At 45.3% G+C, this 25,215-nt stretch overlaps 1 protein-coding gene across 3 annotated transcripts in view; it reads left to right on the forward strand.

Moving 5' to 3' along the window:
• Nucleotides 1-25,215, forward strand: part of LOC126295284 (procollagen-lysine,2-oxoglutarate 5-dioxygenase) — a 508,510-nt gene that overhangs the window by 60,999 nt on the left and 422,296 nt on the right. Inside the window, exon 1 of one of the 3 annotated variants that reach the window (XM_049987715.1) lies at nucleotides 23,052-23,233. The exons of the other annotated variants lie outside the window; for them this stretch is intronic. Coding sequence (XP_049843672.1) covers nucleotides 23,137-23,233 — 97 coding nt within the window. The 5' untranslated portion in view covers nucleotides 23,052-23,136. Of the gene's footprint in view, nucleotides 1-23,051; nucleotides 23,234-25,215 lie in introns of those variants that run through there. 3 annotated transcript variants of the gene reach the window in all.

Below are 25,215 nucleotides of genomic sequence, written 5' to 3' on the forward strand. Positions count from 1 at the left end.
CGATCTGACAACTGTTTGCCTTATATAGGCGTTGCCGACCTCAGGGCCGTATTCTGCCTGTTTACATATCTCTGTCTTTGACGACACATGCCTAAACCAATTTGTTTGGGGTTTCAGTGTATGAAGTCAAATCGTTGTGAGTTCCAAACGCTTTGCATTAGGACCTCCAAACTGCGCAGTTGGCCGCACGCCATGACGGAAATTAGTATGCGCATGGCGCCTTGTTGTTCTCGGCCACCTGCACGTGAAAATCTCACGGCACGGCGTGCCTCAGTGTATAGCGCTTGTGAAGGCCTACTGTGCCAACAACAACCCAACTACGGCTCAAAGGAACTTTGCGGCAGAGTTCAAGACGAAGACAGCCAGATCAAGTGCGCCAACAATCAAGAATTTGATTCGAAAGTTCGAGAGAACGTCTAGCGTTGTTGATGACACTTTTGGCAATGACAGCCGTCGACAAAGGCTGAAAACTCCTGAAAACATCGAGAAGACAAATGGCGTGTTTCAAACCGGTCCCGGGATAACGATCAGACGAGCTGCGCGACAGGTGGGAATCGACCGGAAGATACTGCGACAAATTGTTGTCGAAGACCTGAATCCCTTCCTATACAAAATTCAGACCTGTCAGCTGTTAAGCCCCAGGCCCATGGAACAGCGGTTGTGTTTTGCCAACACTGTTGTCCACAGAACTGACGAATAGGACTTTGTTGTGAATATGGTTTGGTTAGTGACGAAGCCCACTTTTATCCGGATAGGTTCGTCAGTAAACAATATTTTCCCATCTGGGAGACTGGGAATCCGCATTTTGCGATCGGGAAGTCTCTTCACCCTCAACGGGTGACTGTGTGGTATGCAATGCTCACTTACGGAATAATCGGTGTGATATCCCTAGATCGCACAGTGACTGCCGAAAAGTAAGTGAATGTTTTGAAGATGATTTCGTCCCCCTTCTCCAAAGTGATCTCGACGAGATGTGGTTCGTGCAAGACAGAGCTGCCGGCCGCTGTGGCCGAGAGGTTCTAAGGCGCTTCAGTCCAGAACCGCGCTGCTGATACGGTCGCAGGCTCGAATCCTGCCTTGGGCGCGGATATGTGTGGCGTTCTTGGGTTAGTTGGGTTTTAGTAGTTCTAAGTTCTAGAGGACTGGTGACTTCAGATGTTAAGTCCCATAGTGCTTAGAGCTAGTTGATTTTGAAGACGGAGCTCGACCCCATCAAAGCAGGGGAGTGTTTGATGGCCTGGAGGAGCATTTCGGAGACCGCATTGTTTGTTGGGTTGAGTTGGTTGGGGGAAGAGACCAAACAGTGAGGTCATCGGTCTCATAGGATTAGGGTAGGATGGGGAAGGATGTCGGCCGTGCTCTTTCAAAGGAACGATGCCAGCATCTGCCTGGAGCGATTTAGGGAAATCACGGAAAACCCAAATCAGGATGGCCGGACGCAGGACCGCATTCTGGCTCTGGGGTACCCAGAGGCCGCTGGCATGGGTCTGGATTGGCGGCCATATTTTCCAGATCTGAACACGTGCGGCTCCTTCTTGTGGGGCTATATCAAAGACAAGGTGTACAGCAGTAACACCAAAACCATTCCTGAGCTGGACACAGCTGTTTAGGAGGTCATCGACAGCATCGATGTTCCGACACTTCAGCGGCTCATGCAGAATTTCGCTATTCGTTTGCGCCACATCACCGCCAATGATGGCAGGCATATCGCACATGTCTTAACCTAAATCCGAAAATCTGTAGTGACGTTTACATGTTGAACAAAGTGTGTGCACGCCGTTGTTTGTTGCTAATTTACATTTTTCCATGTAGTTCAGTAACTGTCACACTGTATATGGCAGAAACGACCCCCGTCCTGAATTACTACAGCTAGAAATTAGTGCTCGTACGGAAGCCTATACAAGGTGTTTCCCTAAGAGCATACAAAAATTTAACAGGACATAGAGGATGCTCCACTGAACAATTTGAGGTAGGGAACCTGAGGTCGGAGAAGCCAGCTTAATGAGATAATAAGTATAAAATCAGATTACTGTGTTCTTTTTATTAACATTAGTTAGCTGCAAACACCATCATTGACACAATGAACGCACCATTTGTATTGTATCTTACAAAATGTGCCGGCCATAGTGGTCTCGCGGTTCTAGGCGCGCAGTCTGGAACCGTGCGACTGCTACGGTCGCAGGTTAGAACCCTGCCTCGGGCATGGATGTGTGTGATGTCCTTAGGTTAGTTAGGTTTAAGTAGTTCTAAGTTCTAGGGGACTAATGACCACAGCAGTTGAGTCCCATAGTGCTCAGAGCCATTTGAACCATTTTTACAAAATGTGCTGAAACTGACGGCCATCAACCTCTGTGCAAGCATGACATCGGCGAACAAGATTCTGACGCCCCCTGACATTTTCACTGAAGCGCATAGGTATGCGTATATGCGTGTGCGAAGGAGATACGTAAACAGTCATAATACGGCGCTGTGGTCAGCTACGCCTATGTACGGAAACAAGTGTCTGGCACAGTTGTTAGATTGGTTACTGCTGATACAATGGCAGATTATCAAGATTTAAGTGAGTCTGAACGTGGTGCTATAGTCGGCGAACGAGCGATGGGACACAGCACCTCCGAGATAGCGATGAAATGGTCTCTTTCCCGTACGACCATTTCACGAGTGTACCGTGAATATCAGGAATCTGGTAAAACATATCAGATCTCTGACATCGCTGCGGCCGGAAAAAGATCCTGCAAGAACGGAAACACAACGACAACTGAAGAGAATCGTTCAATGTGATAAAAGTGCAACCCTTCCACAAATTGCTGCCGATTTCAATGCAGGGCACCAACAAGTGTCAGCTTGCGAACCATTCAACAAAACCATATCGATGTGGCCTTTCGGAGCCGAAGGCCCACTTGTGTATCCTCGATGACTGCACGACACGAAGCTGTATGCCGTGCTTGGGTCCATCAACACCGCCATTGGACTGTTGATGACTGTAAACACGTTGTCTGGTCGGACGAGTCTCGTTCCAAATTATATCGGGCGGATGGATGTATACGGGTATGGAGAGGAACCTCATGAATCCATGGACGCTGCATGTCAGCAGGGGACTGTTAAAGCTGGTGGAGGCTCTTTAATGGTGTGCGGTGTGTGCAGCTGGAGTGAGATGGACTCCTGATATATCTCGACACGACCCAGGCAGGTGACACATACATACGCACCCTGTCTGATCACCTGCATAGACTCATGTCCATTGTGCATTCTAACGGAATTGGGCAATTACAGCAAAAAAATGCGACACCCGAAGAGTTCATAATTGCTACAGAGCGGCTCCAGGAACACTCTTCTGAGTTTTTACACTTCGGCTGGCCACCAATCTCTCCCCAGACATGAACGTTATTGACGTGCAACGTGCTGTTCAGAAGAGCTCATACTATTACGGTTTTTTGGGCAGCCCTGAAAGAATCGTGGAGTCCATGCCACGTCGTACAGTCGCATTTCTGCGTTCTCGTGGGAGCCCTACTTGATGGTAGACATGTGTACGAGGTGCATTCAAGTTCTAAGGCCTCCGATCTTTTTTTCTCCGGACTGGAAAAAGATAGAAACATGCGCATTGTTTTAAAATGAGGCCGCGTTCATTGTCAATACGTCCCAGAGATGGCAGCACCGTACGGCAGATGGAATTCTACCACCAGCGGCGGGAATGAAAACTGTTTTAAATACTCAAAATGGCGACGTTTTCCTTACTCGAACAGCGTGCAATCATTCGTTTTCTCAATTTGCGTGGTGTGAAACCAATTGAAATTCATACGCAGTTGAAGGAGACATGTGGTGATGGAGTTATGGATGTGTCGAAAGTGCGTTCGTGGGTGCGACAGTTTAATGAAGGCAGAACATCGTGTGACAACAAACCGAAACAACCTCGGGCTCGTACAAGCCGGTGTGACGACACGATCGAGAAAGTGGAGAGAATTGTTTTGGGGGATCACCGAATGACTGTCGAACAGATCGCCTCCAGAGTTGGCATTTCTGTGGGTTCTGTGCACACAATCCTGCACGGCGACCTGAAAATGCGAAAAGTGTCATCCAGGTGGGTGCCACGAATGCTGGTGGATGACCACACGGCTGCCCGTGTGGCATGTTGCCGAGCAATGTTGACGTGCAACGACAGCACGAATGGGACTTTCTTTTCGACGGTTGTGACAATGGATGAGACGTGGATGCCATTTTTCAATCCAGAAACAAAGCGGCAATCAGCTCAATGGAAGCACATAGATTCACCGCCATCAAAAAAATTTCTGGTAACCGGCAGTGCTGAAAAAATGATGGTGTCCGTGTTCTGGGACAGCGAGGGCGTAATCCTCACCCACTGCGTTCCAAAGGGCACTACGGTAACAGGTGCATCCTACGAAAATGTTTTGAAGAACAAATTCCATCCTGCACTGAAGCAAAAACGTCCGGGAAGGGTTGCGCGTGTGCTGTTTCACCGAGACAAAGCACCCGCACATCGAGCTAACGTTACGCAACAGTTTCTTCGTGATAACAACTTTGAAGTGATTCCTCGTGCTCCCTACTCACCTGACCTGGCTCCTAGTGACTTTTGGCTTTTTCCAACAATGAAAGTCGCTCTCCGTGGCCGCACATTGACCAGCTGTGCTGCTATTGCCTCAGCGATTTTCCAGTGGTCAAAACAGCCTCCTAAAGAAGCCCTCGCCGCTGCCATGGAATCATGGCGTCAGCGTTGTGAAAAATGTGAACGTCTGCAGGGCGATTACGTCGAGAAGTAACGCCAGTTTCATCGGTCGGGTGAGTAGTTAATTAGAAAATAATCGGAGGCGTTAGAACTTGATTGCACCTCGTACTAGTTTCTTCAGCTCTTCAGTGTATCCATGGTGTGTTTTGAATCACGTCACAGGCAGCTACAATTCTGGCAATTAATTTCATCTCGGTATATACTGAGGTGTCATTTACAAGTGATTTTAGATATCCCCGTGGGAAATAATCAAGGGGATTCTGGCCTGGTGACCTGGCAGGTCATGGAATAGGACCTCCACTTCCAATCCAGCGACCAGGAAATACTGTACCGGTACTGCTCCATTCTATTGTACCGTTTGTCTCTGAATAGCACCGAGTAGTGGATGGTCTGTCGTTGATTCATAGCACCCTCTGTCAGGAATCTGTAAATACAGTACAACAGGGTCACCTTATGGACAAGCAAAGTAAACAAAACCTGCATCATGAGTTCCTAGTAATCAACCTCGTCCTCCTTGTTTCCTTGCAGGAAATAAAGGATGTACTTGTAAATAAGGATCACAGTATGTGTAAAATAGTACGCATGTTAGTTGTAAATGAGGTGGAAAAGAGTAATGGTAGACAAAGCGGTAGACAAGTTTACTCCCATATCTCTCTAAGCTGGCTTCTCCGACCCCAGATTCCCTACCTCAAATTGTTCATTGGAACATTCCCTATGTTCTCTCATACTTTTGTACGCTTTTGTGGAAACACAAGCTGTATACATTCGTTTCCCCTTACTCCATTTGCGAGTGGAAAAGACAGCGAATGACATTTAGTATGTGATTAGATTTTCATGCAATTTGGGTGCATAGATACTGAGAAATCAGCACCCAGAATAACCACCTCTGGCCGTAATAACGGCCTTGATACGCCTGGGCATTGAGTCAAACAGAGCTTCGATGGCGTGTACAGGTACAGCTGCCCATGCAGCTTCAACACGATACCACAGCTCATCAAGAGTAGTGACTGGCGTATTGTGACGAGCCAGTTGCTCGGCCACCATAACCAGACGTTTTCAGTTGGTGAGAGATCTGGAGAATGTGCTGGCCAGGGCAGCAGACGAACATTTTCTGTATCCAGAAAGGACCGTACAGGACCTGCAACGTGCGGTCGTGCATTATCCCGCTGCAATGTGGGGTTACGTAGGGATTGAATGAAGGGTAGAGCCACGGGTCGTAACACATTTGAAATGTAACGTCCACTGTTCAAAGTGCCGTCAATGCGAACAAGAGGTGACCGAGACGTGTAACGAATGGCACCCCATACCATCACGCCGGGTGATACGCCAGTATGGCGATGACGAACACACGCTTCCAATGTGCGTACACCGCGATGTCTTCAAACACAGATTCGACCAGCCTCATACTGTAAACAGAACCTGGATTCATCCGAAAATAATGACGTTTTGCCATTCGTGCACCCAGGTTCGTCCTCGAGTACACCATCGCAGGCACTCCTGTCTCTGATGCAGCGTCAAGGGTAACCGCAGCCACGGTCTCCTAGCTGACAGTCCATGCTGCTGCAAACGTCGTCGAACTGTTCGCGCATATCGTTGTTGTCTTGCAAACGTCACCATCTGTTGACTCAGGGATCGAGAAGTGGCTGCACGATCCGTTACAACCGTGCGGATAAGATGCCTGTCATCTCGACTGCTAGTGATACGAGACCGTTGGGATCCAACACGGCGTTCCGTATTACCCTCCTGAACCCACTTATTCCATATTCTGGTAACATTCATTGAATCTCGACCAATGGGAGCAGCAATGTCGCGATACGATAAACCGCAATCGCTATAGGCTGCAATCCGACCTTTATGAAAGTCGGAAACGTGATGGTACGCATTTCTCCTCCTTACACGAAGCATCACAACAACGTTTCACCAGGCAACGCCGGTGAATTGCTGTTTGTGTATTAGAAATCGGTTGGAAACTTTCCTCATGTCAGCACGTTGCAGGAGTCGCCACCGGCGCCAACCTTGTGTGAATGCTCTGAAAAGCTAATCATTTGCATATCACAGCATCTTTTACCTGTCGGTTAAATTTCGCGTCTGTAGCACGCCATCTTCGTGGTGTAGCAATTTTAATGGCCAGTAGTGTATATTATATTAAATTTCAGCCTCCAGTTGCATAAGCAGGGAAACTTTACCTAGGTTTCAGCTGTAATAATGTAGCCGTCTTCAGAAATATCACAATATAAAACTAAATTAAAACATGCCAGATATTGGCCTCGGCAGTCTTAAAATGTTAGTACATAGCTATAAGACTGCATTGCTTCTACCAATGTTATGCCGATAGGCTTGAGTTACGACTCAGCGCCCGTGGCCCACCATTGGCGTGGCCTATCGGCATAGCCGGCCGCGGTGGTCGAGCGGTTCTAGGCGCGCAGTCCGGAACCGTGCGACTGCTACGGTCGCAGGTTCGAATCCTGCCTCGGGCATGGGTGTGTGTGATGTCCTTAGGTTAGTTAGGTTTTAGTAGTTCTAAGCTCTAGGGGACTGATGACCTCAGATGTTAAGTCCCATAGTGCTCAGAGCCATTTGAACCATTTGAACCTATCGGCGTAACATAGTAGAAGTGACGCAGTCTTATGTGTATGTACTGTAGTACAGCAGAGTGGCGCTAATCCGACCAGGGTAATCCGAACCTTCGGTTGATCCGAACATGAAAAATGTTACAGTAGGGAAAACTTTGAAGTTCACAGGTGGATGCCGTGTTTCTTGACTTCCGCAAGGCGTTTGACACAGTTCCCCACAGTCGTTTAATGAACAAAGTAAGAGCATACGGACTATCAGATCAATTGTGTGATTGGATTGAGCAGTTCCTAGATAACAGAACGCAGCATGTCATTCTCAATGGAGAGAAGTCTTCCGAAGTAAGGTGATTTCAGGTGTGCCGCAGGGGAATGTCGTAGGACCGTTGCTATTCACAATATACATAAATGACCTGTTGGATGACATCGGAAGTTCACTGAGGCTTTTTGCAGATGATGCTGTAGTGTATCGACAGGTTGCGACAATGGAAAATTGTACTGAAATGCAGGAGAATCTGCAGCGAATTGACGCATGGTGCAGGGAATGGCAATTGAATCTCAATGTAGAAAAGTGTAATGTGATGCGAATACATAGAAAGATAGGTCCCTTATCATTTAGCTACAAAATAGCAGGTCAGCAACTGGAAGCAGTTAATTCCATAAATTATCTGGGAGTACGCATTAGGAGTGATTTAAAATGGAATGATCATATAAAGTTGATCGTCGGTAAAGCAGATGCCAGACTGAGATTCATTGGAAGAATCCTAAGGAAATGCAATCCGACAACAAAGGAAGTAGGTTACAGTACACTTGTTCGCCCAATGCTTGAATACTGCTCAGCAGTGTGGGATCCGCACCAGGTAGAGTTGATAGAAGAGATAGAGAAGATCCAACGGAGAGCAGCGCGCTTCGTTACAGGATCATTTAGTAATTGCGAAAGCGTTACGGAGATGATAGATAAACTCCAGTGGAAGACTCTGCAGGAGAGACGCTCAGTAGCTCGGTACGGGCTTTTGTTAAAGTTTCGAGAACATACCTTCACCGAAGAGTCAAGCAGTATATTGCTCCCTCCTACGTATATCTCGCGAAGAGACCATGAGGATAAAATCAGAGAGATTAGAGCCCACACAGAAGCATACCGACAATCCTTCTTTCCACGTACAATACGAGACTGGAATAGAAGGGAGAACCGATAGAGGTACTCAGGGTACCCTCCGCCACACACCGTTAGGTGGCTTGCGGAGTACGGATGTAGATGTAGATGTAGATGTAGAAGTAAACCGCTCTTCATGCACACTATGTTAATTTAGACATTACAGTAAACATGTATTAGAAAAATTGGTAAGAAAACATTATGTTTAAACAATGCATAACAATGAAAGAAAAGCTGTCGAACTTCCTAATAGACACCGAGCGAGGTGGCGCAGTGGTTGGACTCGCATTCGGCCATCCTGGTTTTCCGTGATTTCCCTAAATCGCTCCAGGCAAATGCGTGGATGGTTCCTTTCAAAGGGCACGGCCGCGTTCCTTCCCCGTCCTTCCCTAATCCGATGAGACCGATGACCTCGTAGATTGGTCTCTTCCCCCAAACCAACCAATCTCCTGAAAGACAGCGGACATTCTATCCCTACTTTTTAGATGACATACAGGTCAGTCATTGTTTTTTGGCATGATGAAGACAGTCTGTTATATGGCTCATAGCTCCGCCATCGTCTCATAAACATGAAATCAGCAGGTGTAGCAGTGTGATGTTGGTGCAAATGACGTGGCGCGAGGTCAGGGGCCTCTGCTGCGTCACTGTGTGGCACCAGGCTCATTGTCACGTCCGTCACAGCAGTCCACTTCTTCCTGGTCTTCAGTCACAGCGTCAGTAAGGTTCTCCACACGTGCGCCATCCGCTGCCTTCCTCTCATCTACATCTCCCTCACTATCTTCTTCACATCCAGGGATTGTCTGCATCATTGGTAGTAGATTTTCCTCTCCTTCATTTTCAACTAGGTTTTCCAGAAATTCAAGAGATGTCCACAGTTTTCTCCATGATTATCTCAGAGTATTCTCTGAAATATTCTGCCATGCCTCAGCGGCCCAATAAACATCCTTCACATCGGTCTTTTTTTATTTTGTCCACTAAATTAATGCTATGGTGAGCCGTGGTAAAATTTACTATTTTGAAGATGGCGCCGCAGCGCGTAGTGTGAAGCAGTCGCCCTCCGTTTCTGGCGGTGGCGCCGCTGTGGCGATCCCAGCTTTGGTGTCTCCCTCTGGTGGGAAAGGGGAAAGGTTGCCTGTGCACGTGTATTTAAGGGGCGCTATGAGCTCGCTAGAGGGGCTTCCACCCCCCTCTTTTCGTTTTCTCCCCTCCTCCTCCCTGGCATCCTATCTCCCCCTCCCTCCTTCCCTCCCCCTGTTTTTTCCCTTGGCAGGCCCCCAGCTTTTCGGTGTGGACAGTGCCCCTGCAAGCGCCGAAGCCCATCTCCGCAGTGTCCGTGTCTTTCGTCCCGTCTGTACCTCGAGTGTTTCTTCGTTTTCTGCTCCACCGTTCACCTGTGCTAGTGTTCTCTGTTCCGTGCTGTGCTGCCCGTTTTTTTTTAAAACTGAAACAGTGCTGCGTCGGTGAACGACTTCAATTCTTTTTATTCTCTGTTGTCTTCTGATTTTTGTCCTCCATGTCTGTGTTTTGAGATTATGTCTTCCTGTTTTTATCTCTTGTATGTTTCTTGTGGCCGAAGAGCGGCATATTAGGCCGCTGCCGGCCTACCTTTGTAGGTATAAAATGACAATAAAGGAAAAACAAAAAAAAAACTCGCTAGAGGGAGTCCGGTCAGTTGGTCAGCCGGGTCGGTGTGGGGCAGTCAGTGTCTGTCTGTCGTCCGGAGTGCTGGTATGTGTTAGGCCGCCAGTCTGCTCGAGTTTGCTGACGCAACGGTCATTGGAGGTCGGATCGATCGGTTGGTCGGTCGCACACTCAGACACGAGATGACTTGTCCGCCTTGAGCGTCGGCGCATGTGAGGTCGCCACGTGAGTCAAGTGGGGCGCGCCGTAGAGGGGTAGTGGCTTCGCTGCCGGCACGAGAGCACCAGGAGCCAACCCACGACAGCGGTCTGGCCGGGGCGAGCTGCGACGCCGTGAGATCGGAGATCGGCGCGCCTTCCTGCGTCCGTTGAAGCGGCTGGCAGCGGGCGGTTCGGGACAGCGTCTTGGGGGTGCTGCCCCAGGTCTTCGCCGGAAATCGTAGTCTATTAAAAGTTCAGTGATTCCTGATATGTGGTTTCATTTACTTGTTAAATTCTACTTGTTTTCTTGGCCAGTCTCTCGTCCCCAGCTTGCTCGTTTGTCTCGCTTCCGCATTTGTTAGGCAGATAGTGTCTGTGTGTCGGTCTGCCGTACATTAATAGCTGCCTCTGTCATGTTTGTCGGATTCGCTGTTAACGAATTTATTGTTTGAAGGCCGAATTCTTGAAATATGTTTTTATCTTGCCTATCCTCTTGCGAGGTGGTATATGTGTATTGTACAGCATGTCGTACATTTTATGTAAGTCTGCATTTTATGGGTTTCATTTAAATAGTCATTTTAGGGTAAAAGGTTGCCACCCTCCCACCGTAAGAGTCCTTTTAAAAAAAATTGCACTTACGGTGGCAAATAATTTGCGTGTTGTACCGTTTCCATCCCTCTTACGGGGTGCGTAGTTTATGTGTTTGTATGAGTTGTTAAAATTTTTTTTTTAGTTTAAAGTAATCTGGTGTGTTGCAGATTTGCACCAGTGTACTCTTTCAGAGGTCGTGACTACGGCCGTGTTAAAAGGGAGCAGGCAAGCTTCTCCGCCCGAAAGCTTATACTGTAAATATTGTTCTGTCTGTCTCTAAATAAAACTGTAACTTGATATTTCAAGGGTGCTTTTCTGCTTATAATTTTAAATATGTTTTTGAAAAAGCTTTTAGGAATAAAATTCAGATTTGTTAAAAGTAATTTCATTTTCCATCAGTTACTGGCAACTACTTCCACGCTCACCTAGTGTGATTAAATGTGTAAATGTTGTTGATGAATCGCTAGTAAATAAAGTAAATTCTTTAAGAAAAGATTTTGAAAGTAAATTCACGGTTCACTTGGATCAGCATTCTGCAAAATTAATTTCTGTAAATCACTTTTAATGTTTGCAGTACGCCCTGGTCCATCGCCTGTAGAAGTGGTGTAACATTCGGCGGCAGAAACTTCGCTACAGTTTCTCCGTCACATAATTCCTCAGTGCTGGGGTGAGATACTGCTTTGCACAGCTTACAATGCATCTGTGCTTTTTTCTGGTTGCAATAACATACGGGCAGGGACTTCGTGTTGCAGTTTGCCGCGCGGGATTAACCCAGCGGTCTCGGGCGCTGCAGTCATGGACTGTACGGCTGATCCTCGCGGAGGTTTGCGTCCTCCCTCGGGCATGGGTGTGTGTGTTTGTCCTTAGGATAATTTAGGTTAAGTAGTGTGTAAGCTTGAAGACTGATGACCTTAGCAGTTAAGTCCCATACGATTTCACACACATTTGAGCATTTGTTGCAGTTTTTAAACGCTTAGGGCCTAGCAGATTTGCCGATCAGCGTTAAAAGCAGCTTGTGGTTATCAGCAGCGTCTCTGCATGCTAATAAGGTCACACGATCTTTGCACATTTTAGAAACAGAAGCATGGTCTTCTGATTTTGATGCCAGCCTTTTTGTTGGCAATGCCCTAAAATTAAAGCCAGTCTCGTCAGTGTTATAAATTTGTTGGGGGAAATACTTTCCTTCTCTTATCGTTTTTCAAACTCACCCAAGTATTCTTCCGCTGCATCACGGTCAGAAGTAAGATTCTCTCCAGTAATTGTTAGCTGGCGGATCGATGACGTTTTTTGAATATGTCCAACCAACCCGTAATCGCACTAAAAAAACTCACCACCATTCATTAACTTGTTCAGGTAAACAACCTTCTCCTGAGCCAGTGCTCCGCTCTGGAGAGTTCCCCTTTCCTGCGTAAACCAAAGGAAAAGAGCTTCATCCACGTTATCGTACTGGGACTGTTTCGAAGTCTGCCGAATTTCGAGTGTTTTTCCCGAAGACGTCGCACAGGACTGTTCTAGCTTCACTCCGTTCTTTTTCCAGTCACAAGGTTGCTTTACCAACACCCAGTTCAGTTGCCAGTTTACATACATTCTCACCATTGTCCATCCACTTCAAAGCATTCAGTTTTTCTTTGAGAGTTAGCGTTGTATGTTTCCGTTTACTCATGACGAATATTCGTACACACCTGAACGAATACAGTACAACTGTTACGCGTACCAGCGACCAATAACTAACATAACCAAGCGCTTTGAGAGCCACCTGGCAGTGCACTGACCTCAGACACTACAAACGACTTAACAATCCGCAACAACTAGGTCACGGAGTGACAGTGAGCCAATGTTCCCACACTTGTTTCCGTTTGTTACCACTGTGTACCTACTTATCTGCTTGGTATACTTCATTCTAAAAACTCGTCGCTGCAATGCCGGCTAATCCGAACAAATCAGTAATTCGAACAAAGTCAGGTCCCAGTTAGTTCGGATTGATGGGACTCCTTCGCCGTATCACCGCTGCCCGAGTTCACCATGTCTCCCATTTCCTGTGGATAAAACGGTGAATAGCACGGAAAGAAGTTCAAAACATTAGTCGCAACGATTTCTTGGTTGTGTGGTACATAAGCAGTATAAGAAGGCAGAATATATCAAAAAATACCACGCGGACTACGCTACCTGGAGTAACATCTACAAATCCATGCAGCATATAGAAATTATTTAGCACCTAAAACAGTTTTGTACAAAGTACTTACGGCTTTTAAAATGGAGCTGGTTTTCAAAACGTGCACACTGCACAGATGATCAGAGACTGTTGGCATGCAGACATACAGACACATCTGTTTACCCACTGAAGAATTAAAGCAATTCACCATTCCACCCGGTTCACCATATCGCCCTGACTTATCCTACATTTTGATTCGTCAATCCACACAACGTTTTTCCACTGTTCATTCGTCCAATGTTTACGTTTTTTTACACGAAGTAAGGCGACGGTTGGCATTTACCGGCGTGATGTGTGGCTTATGAGCAGCCGCTCGACCATGAAATCCAAGTTTTCTCACCTCCTGCCTAACTGTCACAGTACTTGCAGTGGATCCTGATGCAGTTTGGAATTCCTGTGTGATGGTCTGGATAGATGTCTGCCTATTACACATTACGACCCTCTTCAACTGTCGGCGGTCTCTATCAGCCATCAGACGAGATCGGCCTCTCCGCTTTTGAGCTGTACGTGTCCCTTCACGTTTCCACTTCACCATCACATCGGAAACAGTGGACCTACGTATGTTTAGGAGTGTGGAAAACTCGCATACAGACATATGACACAAGTGATACCCAGTAACCTGACCACGTTCGAAGTCCGTGAGTTCCGCTAAACGCCCCATTTTGCTCTCTCACGATGTCTAATGACTATTGAGGTCGCTGATATGGAGTACGTGGCAGTAGGTGGCATCAATATGCACCTAATATGAAAAGGTCTGTATTGGGGGATGTCCGGATACTTTTGATCACATAATGTAGGTCTCATCCCATCATGTCGCTTTCATCAAGAGCTACGTGGAAGCGATTAAGAGAAGCGTGTTGACTTTAGTACATGGACACGAAACTCCAAATGCATCCTTTTGAGCGGTGAAGCCACATTTACCAATCGTGGTCAGATAAACCCCCGAAACATGGGTCATTGGTCTGTTGGCGATCCTTATTATCCTCGTGAGGTGGAATGTCGGAGTCCAAGGGGTGAAAACATGTGGTGTGGGGTAGTGAGCCATCAGCCCATAGGCCCGGTTTTCACAAACGGAACACGGAATGTGCGCAAATATCGCGCCCGCCTAACAGACCTTCTTCCACAGATAGTAGAAGACGTTCCTCTGCAGGCGATGGTACTAACATGATGGCTGTCCAGCCCACAGTGCTCGAAGCACTGTAGCAAGTCTTCACGAATTGTTTCCAACTTGTTGGATTGGACGTAGAGGACCTGTACCTCGGCTGGACCGTTACCCGGGCCTCCCACAGACAGACCTTTTTCTGTGGGGAAAACTGAAATACGCTGTCTACGAGGACATACCAACTACACCCGATGATACCCCACGACATATTACTGGAGCCTTCTCGGACGTCTCCGGTGAAGTGCTAGCACGCTCGCACTAGTCGTCCCATGCGAGGCTGAAACCGTGTACTGCAGCTCGCGGTGATCATTTCCAACACGACCTGTGATGGCCAGTTGTCTCGTTACTGGTCAGAATCCATCAAACTATTGTGTGCACTTGTGTTGTTCGTAAGTGTGCTACCACAGGTAGTGTACAAGTGTCGGTGTGAAAACTTTTCAACATACGATATCTCGTAGTCAACTCGCACTAAAATCCTGCAATAAACGCCACTGACGATCTAATTTACCCTACTTTTGGTATGTTAATGTCAACAGGCGTTGTTCCATTTCAAAAAAAAGTATATGGTGGTGGTGGTTAGTGTTTAACGTCCCGTCGACAACGAGGTCATTAGAGACGGAGCGCAAGCTCGGGTTAGGGAAGCATTGGGAAGGAAATCGGCCGTGCCCTTTCAAAGGAACCATCCCGGCATTTGCCTGAAGCGATTTAGGGAAATCACGGAAAACCTAAATCTGGATGGCCGGAGACGGGATTTAACCGTCGTCCTCCCGAATGCGAGTCCAGTGTGCTAACCACTGCGCCACCTGGCTCGGTCAAAAAAAGTACATGTTTTCACAAAAAGTACACTTTCTAAGTTTCATTACATTCCGTATGTTTTTGTATAGGGTCCATCTTCACCAAAACACAGCTTTCTTTTTTTAACCCAAAAATGTTTCACTGCAGTTGCAGCATCTTCAGTGGGCTTTTATTTTTCATCTTTTTACCACATGGTGCGTTTCTACAGTGACTGTTTTGCGTCGACAGCAAAACAGTCACTGTAGAAACACAACACATCAGAAAGACCACACCATGTGGTTAAAAGATGAAAAATAAAAGCCCACTAAAGTGCTGCAAGTGCAGTGAAATACGTTTGAATTAAAAAACAAAACTGTGCTGAAGGCGGACCCTATCCTAAAACACTCGTATTGTTAAAGCAAACACGGAAAAAAGAGCTTCCACCCCAAGATGAGTATTACATTCTGTTGATTGACTAGTAACAATCCATTCTGTGAAACCCGCACGTCAATAGCACTTTCCATTTATGCAATATTTGCGGTGCAAGTGTTAGGTGATTCACCCTGTTTATTACATGGTTCCATTATGATATTACAAAATTTCAGTGATGATGGAGGACAGTAAATCTACCAATTTGTGTCAAGGGACCCTGTCGAAAGTTATAAGCGAAAATCATTCCGCTACCTCTGACATTGGATCTCTTCTACTCCAATATTTTTGCTGTCCATATTTTGAGACGAGATGATATGGACACTAAAAAAGAAAAAAGAAAAGCGTAAACATCGACTCTAAAGTGCACACCTTAAGAGTTATGATCTTGGAAAAAACATTTTGTCTATGGAGTGCGTGACTGATTCTTTTGTAAATTTTTGTTTTGTTTATTTATAGACACAATCACATGTTTATGACACAGTCATAACAGGTTTCGGCCATACAGTGACCATCTTCAGATGCTAAAGACGGAATACAGTGTCGCCCTAACCGCCGTCTGCTTCACGTCTGCTGTGCAACGAGCTACGTTAATTTAAGTATTAACTATATTTTTCTTACTTGTCACTTCTTCTTCGGTGTGTTTTTGTTTTCGGAACCTTTAATTGTCGAGTGCTATTAATAGTGTTCCATAGATTTCGTGTTTGTTTTGAATAGTTAGAGAGAGTCCTTGAAGTCAGCCATAGAGCCAGTAGTGCTAGTGTTTGTTTTGAATACAGTCCAGAGGCGGGTAGTGATATTTTCATTGTTTTCCAGAAGAAGTGGATAGCAATCACAGTTTAGTCAATAATCAGCCGCCTTTAGTCAATTAGCAGTCTAGTTAAAAGTTGATTAAGTCTCTTCAGTAAATTGATTCCTTAGGATGGATAGGATGTGTGACTGCTGTGTACGGACACAGGAGGAGCTGGCCACTCTTCGCGAACAGCTGAGCGTGTTGATGGCCGCGGTCAGCCGTCTTCAGGCTGCTGCCTCGGAGTGTAGCGGCAGTGGGGAGTCTGGTGGGTCGCAAGTTACACCCCAGATGTTACATGCTTCACCCACTGTCCCTGCTGTCGAGACATCTTCGCGGGTACCGGGCGCGGCTGGGCCACCCTCTCCCCGAGAGGAGTGGCTGGTTCAGCGGCGTTCACGGCGCAAGAGGCGGAGGGTAAATGTGGAGGCTGGCCGTGTGGCATCGCCCGCTCTGCCTGTGAGTGGACATGTGGCTGCTCCTTCAGCAAGGTCCGAGCAGGCACACGGGGGGAGGGGTTTATTAGTTATTGGGAGCTCCAATGTTAGGCGGGTGGTGGAGCCCCTTAGGGAAATAGCGGAAAGGTCGGGGAAGAAGGCCAGTGTTCACTCTGTCTGCTTGCCGGGGGGTCTCATCCGAGATGTGGAGGAGGCCCTACCGGCGGCGATAGAGAGCACTGGGTGCACCCGACTGCAAATTGTTGCTCATGTCGGCACCAGTGACTCCTGCCGTCTGGATCCAGAGGTCATCTTCAGTTAGTACAGGCGGCTGGCGGAGTTGGTGAAGGCGGAAAGCCTCGCTCGCGGGGTGGAATCAGAGCTAACTATTTGTAGTATCGTTCCCAGAACCGATCGCGGTCCTCTGGTTTGGAGCCGAGTGGAAGGCTTAAACCAGAGGCTCAGACGATTCTGCGGAGAGCTGGGGTGCAAATTTCTCGACCTCCGCTATCGGGCGGAGAAATGTAGGGTCCACCTGAATAGGTCAGGCGTGCACTACACGCCGGAAGCGGCTACGAGGCTAGCGGAGTACGTGTGGAGTGCACATGGGGTTTTTTTAGGTTAGAGAATTCCCTCCCTAGGCCCGACAAGACGCCTCCTGAGACGCGGCAAGGCAGGAGTAGGCAAAATGCAACAGGGAATAACAATATTAATGTGCTAATAGTAAACTGCAGGAGCGTCTATAGAAAGGTCCCAGAACTGCTCTCATTAATAAACGGTCACAATTCCGATATAGTACTAGGGACAGAAAGTCGGCTGAAACCACATGTAAACAGTAATGAAATCCTAAACTCAGATTGGAATGTATACCTCAGAGACAGGCTGGACAGTGAAGGGGGAGGCGTGTTTATAGCGATAAGAAGTGCAATAGTATCGATGGAAATTGACGGAGATTCGAATTGTGAAATGATTTGGGCGAAGGTCGCTGTTTAAGCAGGCTCAGACATGGTAATTGGATGTCTCTATAGGCCCCCGGGCTCAGCAGCTGTTGTGGCTCAGCACCTGAAGAATAATTTGGAAAATATTTCGAATAGATTTTCCCACCATGTTATAGTTCTGGGTGGAGATTTTAATTTGCCGGATATAGACTGGGAGACTCAAACGTTCATAACGGGTGGCAGGGACAAAGAATCCAGTGAAATATTTTTAAGTGCTTTATCTGAAAACTACCTTGAGCAGTTAAACAGAGAACCGACTCGTGGCGATAACATATTAGACCTTCTGGTGACAAACAGACCCGAACTATTTGAATCAGTTAATGCAGAACAGGGAATCAGCGATCATAAAGCGGTTACTGCGTCGATGGTTTCAGCCGTAAATAGAAATATTAAAAAAGGTAGGAAGATTTTTCTGTTTAGCAAAAGTGACAAAAAGCAGATTTCTGAGTACCTGACGGCTCAACACAAAAGTTTTGTCTCAAGTACAGATAGTGTTGAGGATCAGTGGACAAAGTTCAAAACCATCGTACGATATGCGTTAGATGAGTATGTGCCAAGCAAGATCGTAAGAGATGGGAAAGAGCCACCGTGGTACAACAACCGAGTTAGAAAACTGCTGCGGAAGCAAAGGGAACTTCACAGCAAACATAAACATAGCCATAGCCTTGCAGACAAACAAAAATTACGCGAAGCGAAATGTAGTGTGAGGAGGGCTATGCGAGAGGCTTTCGATGAATTCGAAAGTAAAGTTCCACGTACTGACTTGGCAGAAAATCCTAAGAAATTTTGGTCCTATGTCAAAGCGGTAGGTGGATCAAAACAAAATGTCCAGACACTCTGTGACCAAAATGGTACTGAAACAGAGGATGACAGACTAAAGGCCGAAATACTAAATGTCTTCTTCCAAAGCTGTTTCACAGAGTAAGACTGCACTGTGCTTCCTTCTCTAGATTGTCGGACAGTTGACAAAATGGTAGATATCGAAATAGACGACAGAGGGATAGAGAAACAATTAAAACCGCTCAAAAGGGGAAAGGCCGCTGGTCCTGATGAGATACCAGTTAGATTTTACACAGAGTACGCGAAGGAACTTGCCCCCCTTGTTGCAGCGGTGTACCGTAGGTCTCTAGAAGAGCGAAGCGTTCCAAAGGATTGGAAAAGGGCACAGGTCATCCTCGTTTTCAAGAAGGGACGTCGAACAGATGTGCAGAACTATAGACCTATATCTCTAACGTCGATCAGTTGTAGAATTTTGAAACACGTATTATGTTCGAGTATAATGTCTTTTCTGGAGACTAGAAATCTACTCTGTAGGAATCAGCATGGGTTTCGAAAAAGACGGTGGTGTGAAACCCAGCTCGCGCTATTCGTCCACGAGACTCAGAGGGGCTTAGACACGGGTTTACAGGTAGATGCCGTGTTTCTTGACTTCCGCAAGGCGTTTGACACAGTTCCCCACCGTCGATTAATGAACAAAGTAAGAGCATACGGACTATCAGATCAATTGTGTGATTGTATTGAGGAGTTCCTAGATAACAGAACGCAGCATGTCATTCTCAATGGAGAGAAGTCTTCCGAAGTAAGAGTGATTTCAGGTGTGCCGCAGGGGAATGTCGTAGGACCGTTGCTATTCACAATATACATAAATGACCTGTTGGATGACATCGGAAGTTCACTGAGGCTTTTTGCAGATGATGCTGTAGTGTATCGACAGGTTGCAACAATGGAAAATTGTACTGAAATGCAGGAGGATCTGCAGCGAATTGACGCATGGTGCAGGGAATGGCAATTGAATCTCAATGTAGACAAGTGTAATGTCATGCGAATACATAGAAAGATAGGTCCCTTATCATTTAGCTACAAAATAGCAGGTCAGCAACTGGAAGCAGTTAATTCCATAAATTATCTGGGAGTACGCATTAGGAGTGATTTAAAATGGAATGATCATATAAAGTTGATCGTCGGTAAAGCAGATGCCAGACTGAGATTCATTGCAGGAATCCTAAGGAAATGCAATCCGAAAACAAAGGAAGTAGGTTACAGTACGCTTGTCCGCCCACTGCTTGAATACTTCTCAGCAGTGTGGGATCCGCACCAGATAGGGTTGATAGAAGAGATAGAGAAGATCCAACGGAGAGCAGCGCGCTTCGTTACAGGATCATTTAGTAATCGCGAAAGCGTTACGGAGATGACAGATAAACTCCAGCGGAAGACTCTGCAGGAGAGACGCTCAGTAGCTCGGTACGGGCTTTTGTTAAAGTTTCGAGAACTTACCTTTACCGAAGAGTAAAGCAGTATATTGCTCCCTCCTACGTATATCTCGCGAAGAGACCATGAGGATAAAATCAGAGAGATTAGAGCCCATGCAGAAGCATACCGACTATCCTTCTTTCCACGTACAATACGAGACTGGAATAGAAGAGAGAACCGATAGAGGTACTCAGGGTACCCTCCGCCACACACCGTCAGGTGGCTTGCGGAGTATGGATGTAGATGTAGATGTAGAACACAGGTTCATGCGTTGTCATAAACATGTGATTGTGTCTGTAAATAAACAATAAAAATTTACAGTTACGATCACTTGCTGAACAGAAGAGATGTTTTTCACAGTAGCAAAGATGGAAAAAATGCTCATAGCTCTTAAGGTATACACTTCAGAGCCCATGTTTGCTGGAAGATTTTTTTCCTTGTTTTGATCTATACTACCTCCTCCAAAAATATGGAAAGCTAAGGGATTGCAGTAGAAGAAGTCCACTGTTAGAGGTATTAGAACGAATATCGGTTGTGACTTTCTACTCGGTCGTTTCCGCATCAAGTTTCGCTTCCTCAGTTTAACGCATTTACCTTTTTCATCCCTAAAAGTTCGTAACATCATCACGGAGTCGCCCTGCATAATTCACGTCCTTTCAGAATCGTGTAAAATGAAAATTATGAATGGTGGGCTCCATGCGGTTCCCAAATCGTGCAGCGACCGTAAACCATTACATTACCAAATATGCAGCAACCAGTTGCAAAATCATGTTTTATTTATTCACTTTTGCAAATCGATTTCAACTGATTAACGGCCATCATCGGTGCTTTCAACCAGAACATAAAGTCTATGTTTGACGTCTCCTTAAGACAGTATTACTACTTAGGGCACATATTGGTTGAACGCACCGATGATGGCTTTTGAAGTCGATTTGAAAAAGTTAATAAAGAAACATGATTTTGCGACTGGTTGCTACATATTTGGTAAAAAAATGAAAACGTCATCAGCGAATATTTGTTTACTTCTAATTGCTGTCTTTTTTGTCTGATCTTTCATGGTTACTCTGAATAAACGGTCGTGAATGACGCTTATAGTTTCTTCCAGTCTCATTCCTAATGATAAAACCGATAAACAAACTATGTCTTACTTATTTAGACTTAATTTCTCCAATGGTTCAAATCGCTCTGACCGCTATGGGACTTAACATCTGGGTTCATCAGTCCCCTAGACTTAGAACTACTTAAACCTAACTAACCCAAGAACATCACACACATCCATGCCTGAGGCAGGATTCGAACCTGTGACCGTAGCAGCAGCGCGGTTTCGGACTGTAAATTTCTCCAATGCTAAATTGCATCTCTACCAACATGTTTCCTCCTTGATCAGCTACCAGGTTTTCAGCTTCCTCCCACTTCATGACTATCCACTGAAGATCCTTTGCAAAAGTTCGTTTCCATTTTCCATTTGTTACGTCGTCAATGTCTGCTTGTGTTTTCATTCCGTTGGTTAAGAGAACAGTGCTGATTTGCGGATTCTCCCATCTACTATGCGGAGAAAATGCCCCAAAAGCTTCAGCCACGTTGCACCAATTATTTTGTGCACGTTGCGTAGACCACTTCTCCGTACTTCATCATTTTAAAAGTGCTCGCTATACATTCTCTTCGAAATTCGCCCAAAAAAAAACTGGCGAAAAATATTTAGCTATTTAGCTTGTGTGCTGCTTTTACTGACAATTTTCAGTCTTACATGCGCATACGGCCTTCGGTAGAACGATGAAGGAGAACAGTAGAACCTCTGCAGGCATTCTTATAGAATCCAGTTGCCATATGGATCACATTCGTTGGAAGACCCCACAGACTTTCCCAGTTCTGCTGCTGATGTCTGAATATACGGATCCCGTTATTACAGATAAGACCGCTGAGGTATTTGGAAATAGGTCATCAATTTTCAGTACATTCTGTTGCGTAATAATCTGAGTAGATACATTCTCGCTTGTTATGTACATTGCATATTTCTCAGCACAATTTATTTTGTCCTACAGAACTGGCTATTTGGTAGTGGCAAACTTCGTAGTGTGTCTGCCAGAAGAACTATCTAATCAGCAAAAGCGAGATCCGAAAACCTGTATTGCTCTTTCCAATGCGTGCCCATATTGGAGTTGTCCGTAGCTTTTCCTATTGGGGAATATAAGACAAAATTAATCGGTATTGTGACAAAATGCATCCTCGGAAATCTTGAATGGCGCTTGTCAGAATGTTAAAGAAAGGGATGTTCCCATATTCTGTTTTATACAGCAACTCGAGCCTAGATACAGGTTTCTGAAAATACGATTGAGATATTCAAGAATTCCACATAGGCTTACAATGTTCCACAATGTTTTTTGGTGTATACTGTCAAAGATTTTTTTTAAATCATCGAAATTTGGGTATAGTTGAAAGTTGACTTTTATGCATTGTTCTATTGCGATTCACAGAACAAATATTAGTTCAGAGTAAGATCTCTCACTTCGAAAGCCAGCCTATTCTTCGCGCAGTCGACAATCAGCTACTGCTTCCATCCTTTTTAAAAGAACGAGACAAAAGACTCTGCTTGGCACCAAAAGAGCCGTGAATCCTTTCCAGTTTGTTCATTAATTTGTATTTCATTTATTCGCTGGTTTAACAATGATACAACGCCTGCAGTCTTCTCGAAGTTGACTGGTTTGCCAGTATGTATTGCACAGTCTAGCTTGGTGATGAATTAAACCCAGACCTCCATACTTCAGAGTTTTCTCAGAGATTTCTTCCAAACCAGCTGCTTTATTGTTTTTAAGAGCAAACTATGTAATCTCCAAAAAGATACCTGAGTGAAGCTGCTATGTGAAACTTTCAGAGCATAACCTGAAGTCGTCAAATGCAGCACGTAAACAGAATGAGATTTTCACTCGGGCAAATGTTCGAGTCTCGGTCGGGCACACAGTTTTAGTCTGCCGGGAAGTTTCATTTCAACACGTAAACGTTTGCGTTGTTTGAAACGGACCGCCATTGCCACGAAGCGCGTGCTGCTCTCTGTCGGCGTTTGCTGCTATTGGTCGTGTGGAATGTCTTTGCAACTCTTATGCTTTGGCGTCAGAACACTGACAGTAGCGCAGCGGCTGGAGAGCGAGTGTGAGGTTGGATGTTTGAGCTCGGAACGTAGTAGCGCGAATATGACGTTCAAAATGTTTCGTTCGTGCCTCTTACTGCCACTGGGAATGTTCGCGCTGTCGTCGCTTGTACCGGTGTCAACAGAAAGCGGCGGAAAAGGTGAGTTGCTGCCCTAAGCGGGAAGCATCGCCGTGATCATAACCCTATGTTTACATTAAGTATAGCGGCAAATGTCAACAGCCTTCGACTTCCAGTGCATGGAATGCGGTAGCTGGTTCTTTCTACTTACGATTATTGTAAAGAGTTGGGTCATTCGATTGTTGAAAACTTGCTGGAGAGCAATTAAAAACATGATTATACCATCCTCTAATATTTCACACATGATGCGTGGGTTTTTAATGAGGACATACATGTGCAATAGACGACAGTTGCAGTATATACTAAATGCAAATGTGTTATAAGCAGTCGGTCCAGTTTTAAAAACACGTATAAGAACTCATTCATACAGAAATTTTTAACTTTCATAAAACTGCACAGGAGAGCGCGTACGTTTCTAGACTTCACGCTATTTCGAAGGGCGAAAAAAATAGATTCGTGTGGAATGTTTGTCTACAAGTAGGTTGACTATTTCGTGACAGCTGTATGTAGCATGTTTCGTTGGACAAAAATCACCCTTAACCATAATATTAATTTTAGCTATTTGCGGTAGAAGCGTAATAGGGTCACTTTCATTGTTTATTTTTATGGCCTCTGAAAAATATTAGTTCGGGCTTCTTAGACTTTTGGTAAATCACGCGTTTTTTATGGGGAAGTGTTACCTGATAAAATATGAAGGAAACAGCTCCGCCACCAACAAAATGGACAAAAACTTTTGTAATGTGCAGTCAAATCTTGACAAAATATCAGAGTTGTGCAAAAATTAAAAACTTGCTCGAAATATGCGAACTTAAAAGTGTGGTACCATTTAACTATGGCATAGATTAGTCGGCAACTGTTTACATGATATTTACTGGAAGAGTGTTAGGTGTGTGTTTTTGTAGCTGGTTGCACAATCGGAGGACATGGGATATTTATAAATTTGCTATCCACTGCTATTTTAGTTAATAAGCGTCATGAAGTAATACTGTTTTCCAAAGTTTCGCTGACCGTGCGTATTAATTAGACTCAACGAACTTGACTTGCAGGAATTTGTAACAGTGTGTTATGGAAAATCTCAACAATGTGAACTAATTTATCTCTAATTTAAATTGTTGGAATATGGTACACAGCAATATTCTTCTGTTTTCTTTACTTTCTTGCCCATCAGCGTCGGACACGTCATTAGTTAGATGAAAAAGAAGACTTAACAGAAGCCCTCATTTCTTGGCAGAAAAAAAAAAAAAAAATACGAGGGCTGTTCAAAAAGTAAGGCGCCTTTTCAAATAGCGCGGGCGACGTAATTCTATTCATCTTTTCTTTCTGTTATGTTGGTACACATGTCCCTAAAGTACCTTCACAGTTTCAAGTGTACAGCATACTTCGTTTGTTCTTGACAGATAGAAAGGTTAGGCGTTTTTTTAACATGCTCGGCGATTTTCGATTGTTATAAAAAATCGAGCAAAGAATTTGCATCAAATCTCGTGTGAAAAATAAAACCAAGTGCTCTAAAACACTTGAAATGTTGACAGTGGCATACGATGAGTTTGTTGTAAGCAAAAAAAAAAAAAAAAAAAAAAAAAAAGATTGCTCGCTCTGGACGCCCCAGCACATCAACAACGGATGATAACGTTGAAGCCGTGAAGTGAAATGTTTTGGAAAATCGACGAATTACCGTATGAGAAGTCGCTGAGGATTTTGGCATATCGGCCGGCCCGCGTCATGCAATTTTTTCGGATCGTTGGGGCATGAGACGTGTGTCAGCGAAGTTTGTTCCAGACCTTCTCAATTTTGATTAGAACAACTGTCGCATGAGTATAGCTCAGGAACTCTTGAATGATGTCAGTTATGATCCTGATTTGCTCAAAAGGATCATAACTGGTGACGAAATGTGGGTTTACGGCGATGACGTCGAAGGCAAGCAGAGTCATCCCAATGGAAGCATCCCGGAGAGCGAAGACCGAAGAAAGCACGCTAAATTCGGTCAAATCTCAAAGTTTTCCTCG

Source organism: Schistocerca gregaria, chromosome 11 (genome assembly GCF_023897955.1).
Source record: "Schistocerca gregaria isolate iqSchGreg1 chromosome 11, iqSchGreg1.2, whole genome shotgun sequence".
In the NCBI taxonomy this organism is placed as follows: domain Eukaryota; kingdom Metazoa; phylum Arthropoda; class Insecta; order Orthoptera; family Acrididae; genus Schistocerca; species Schistocerca gregaria.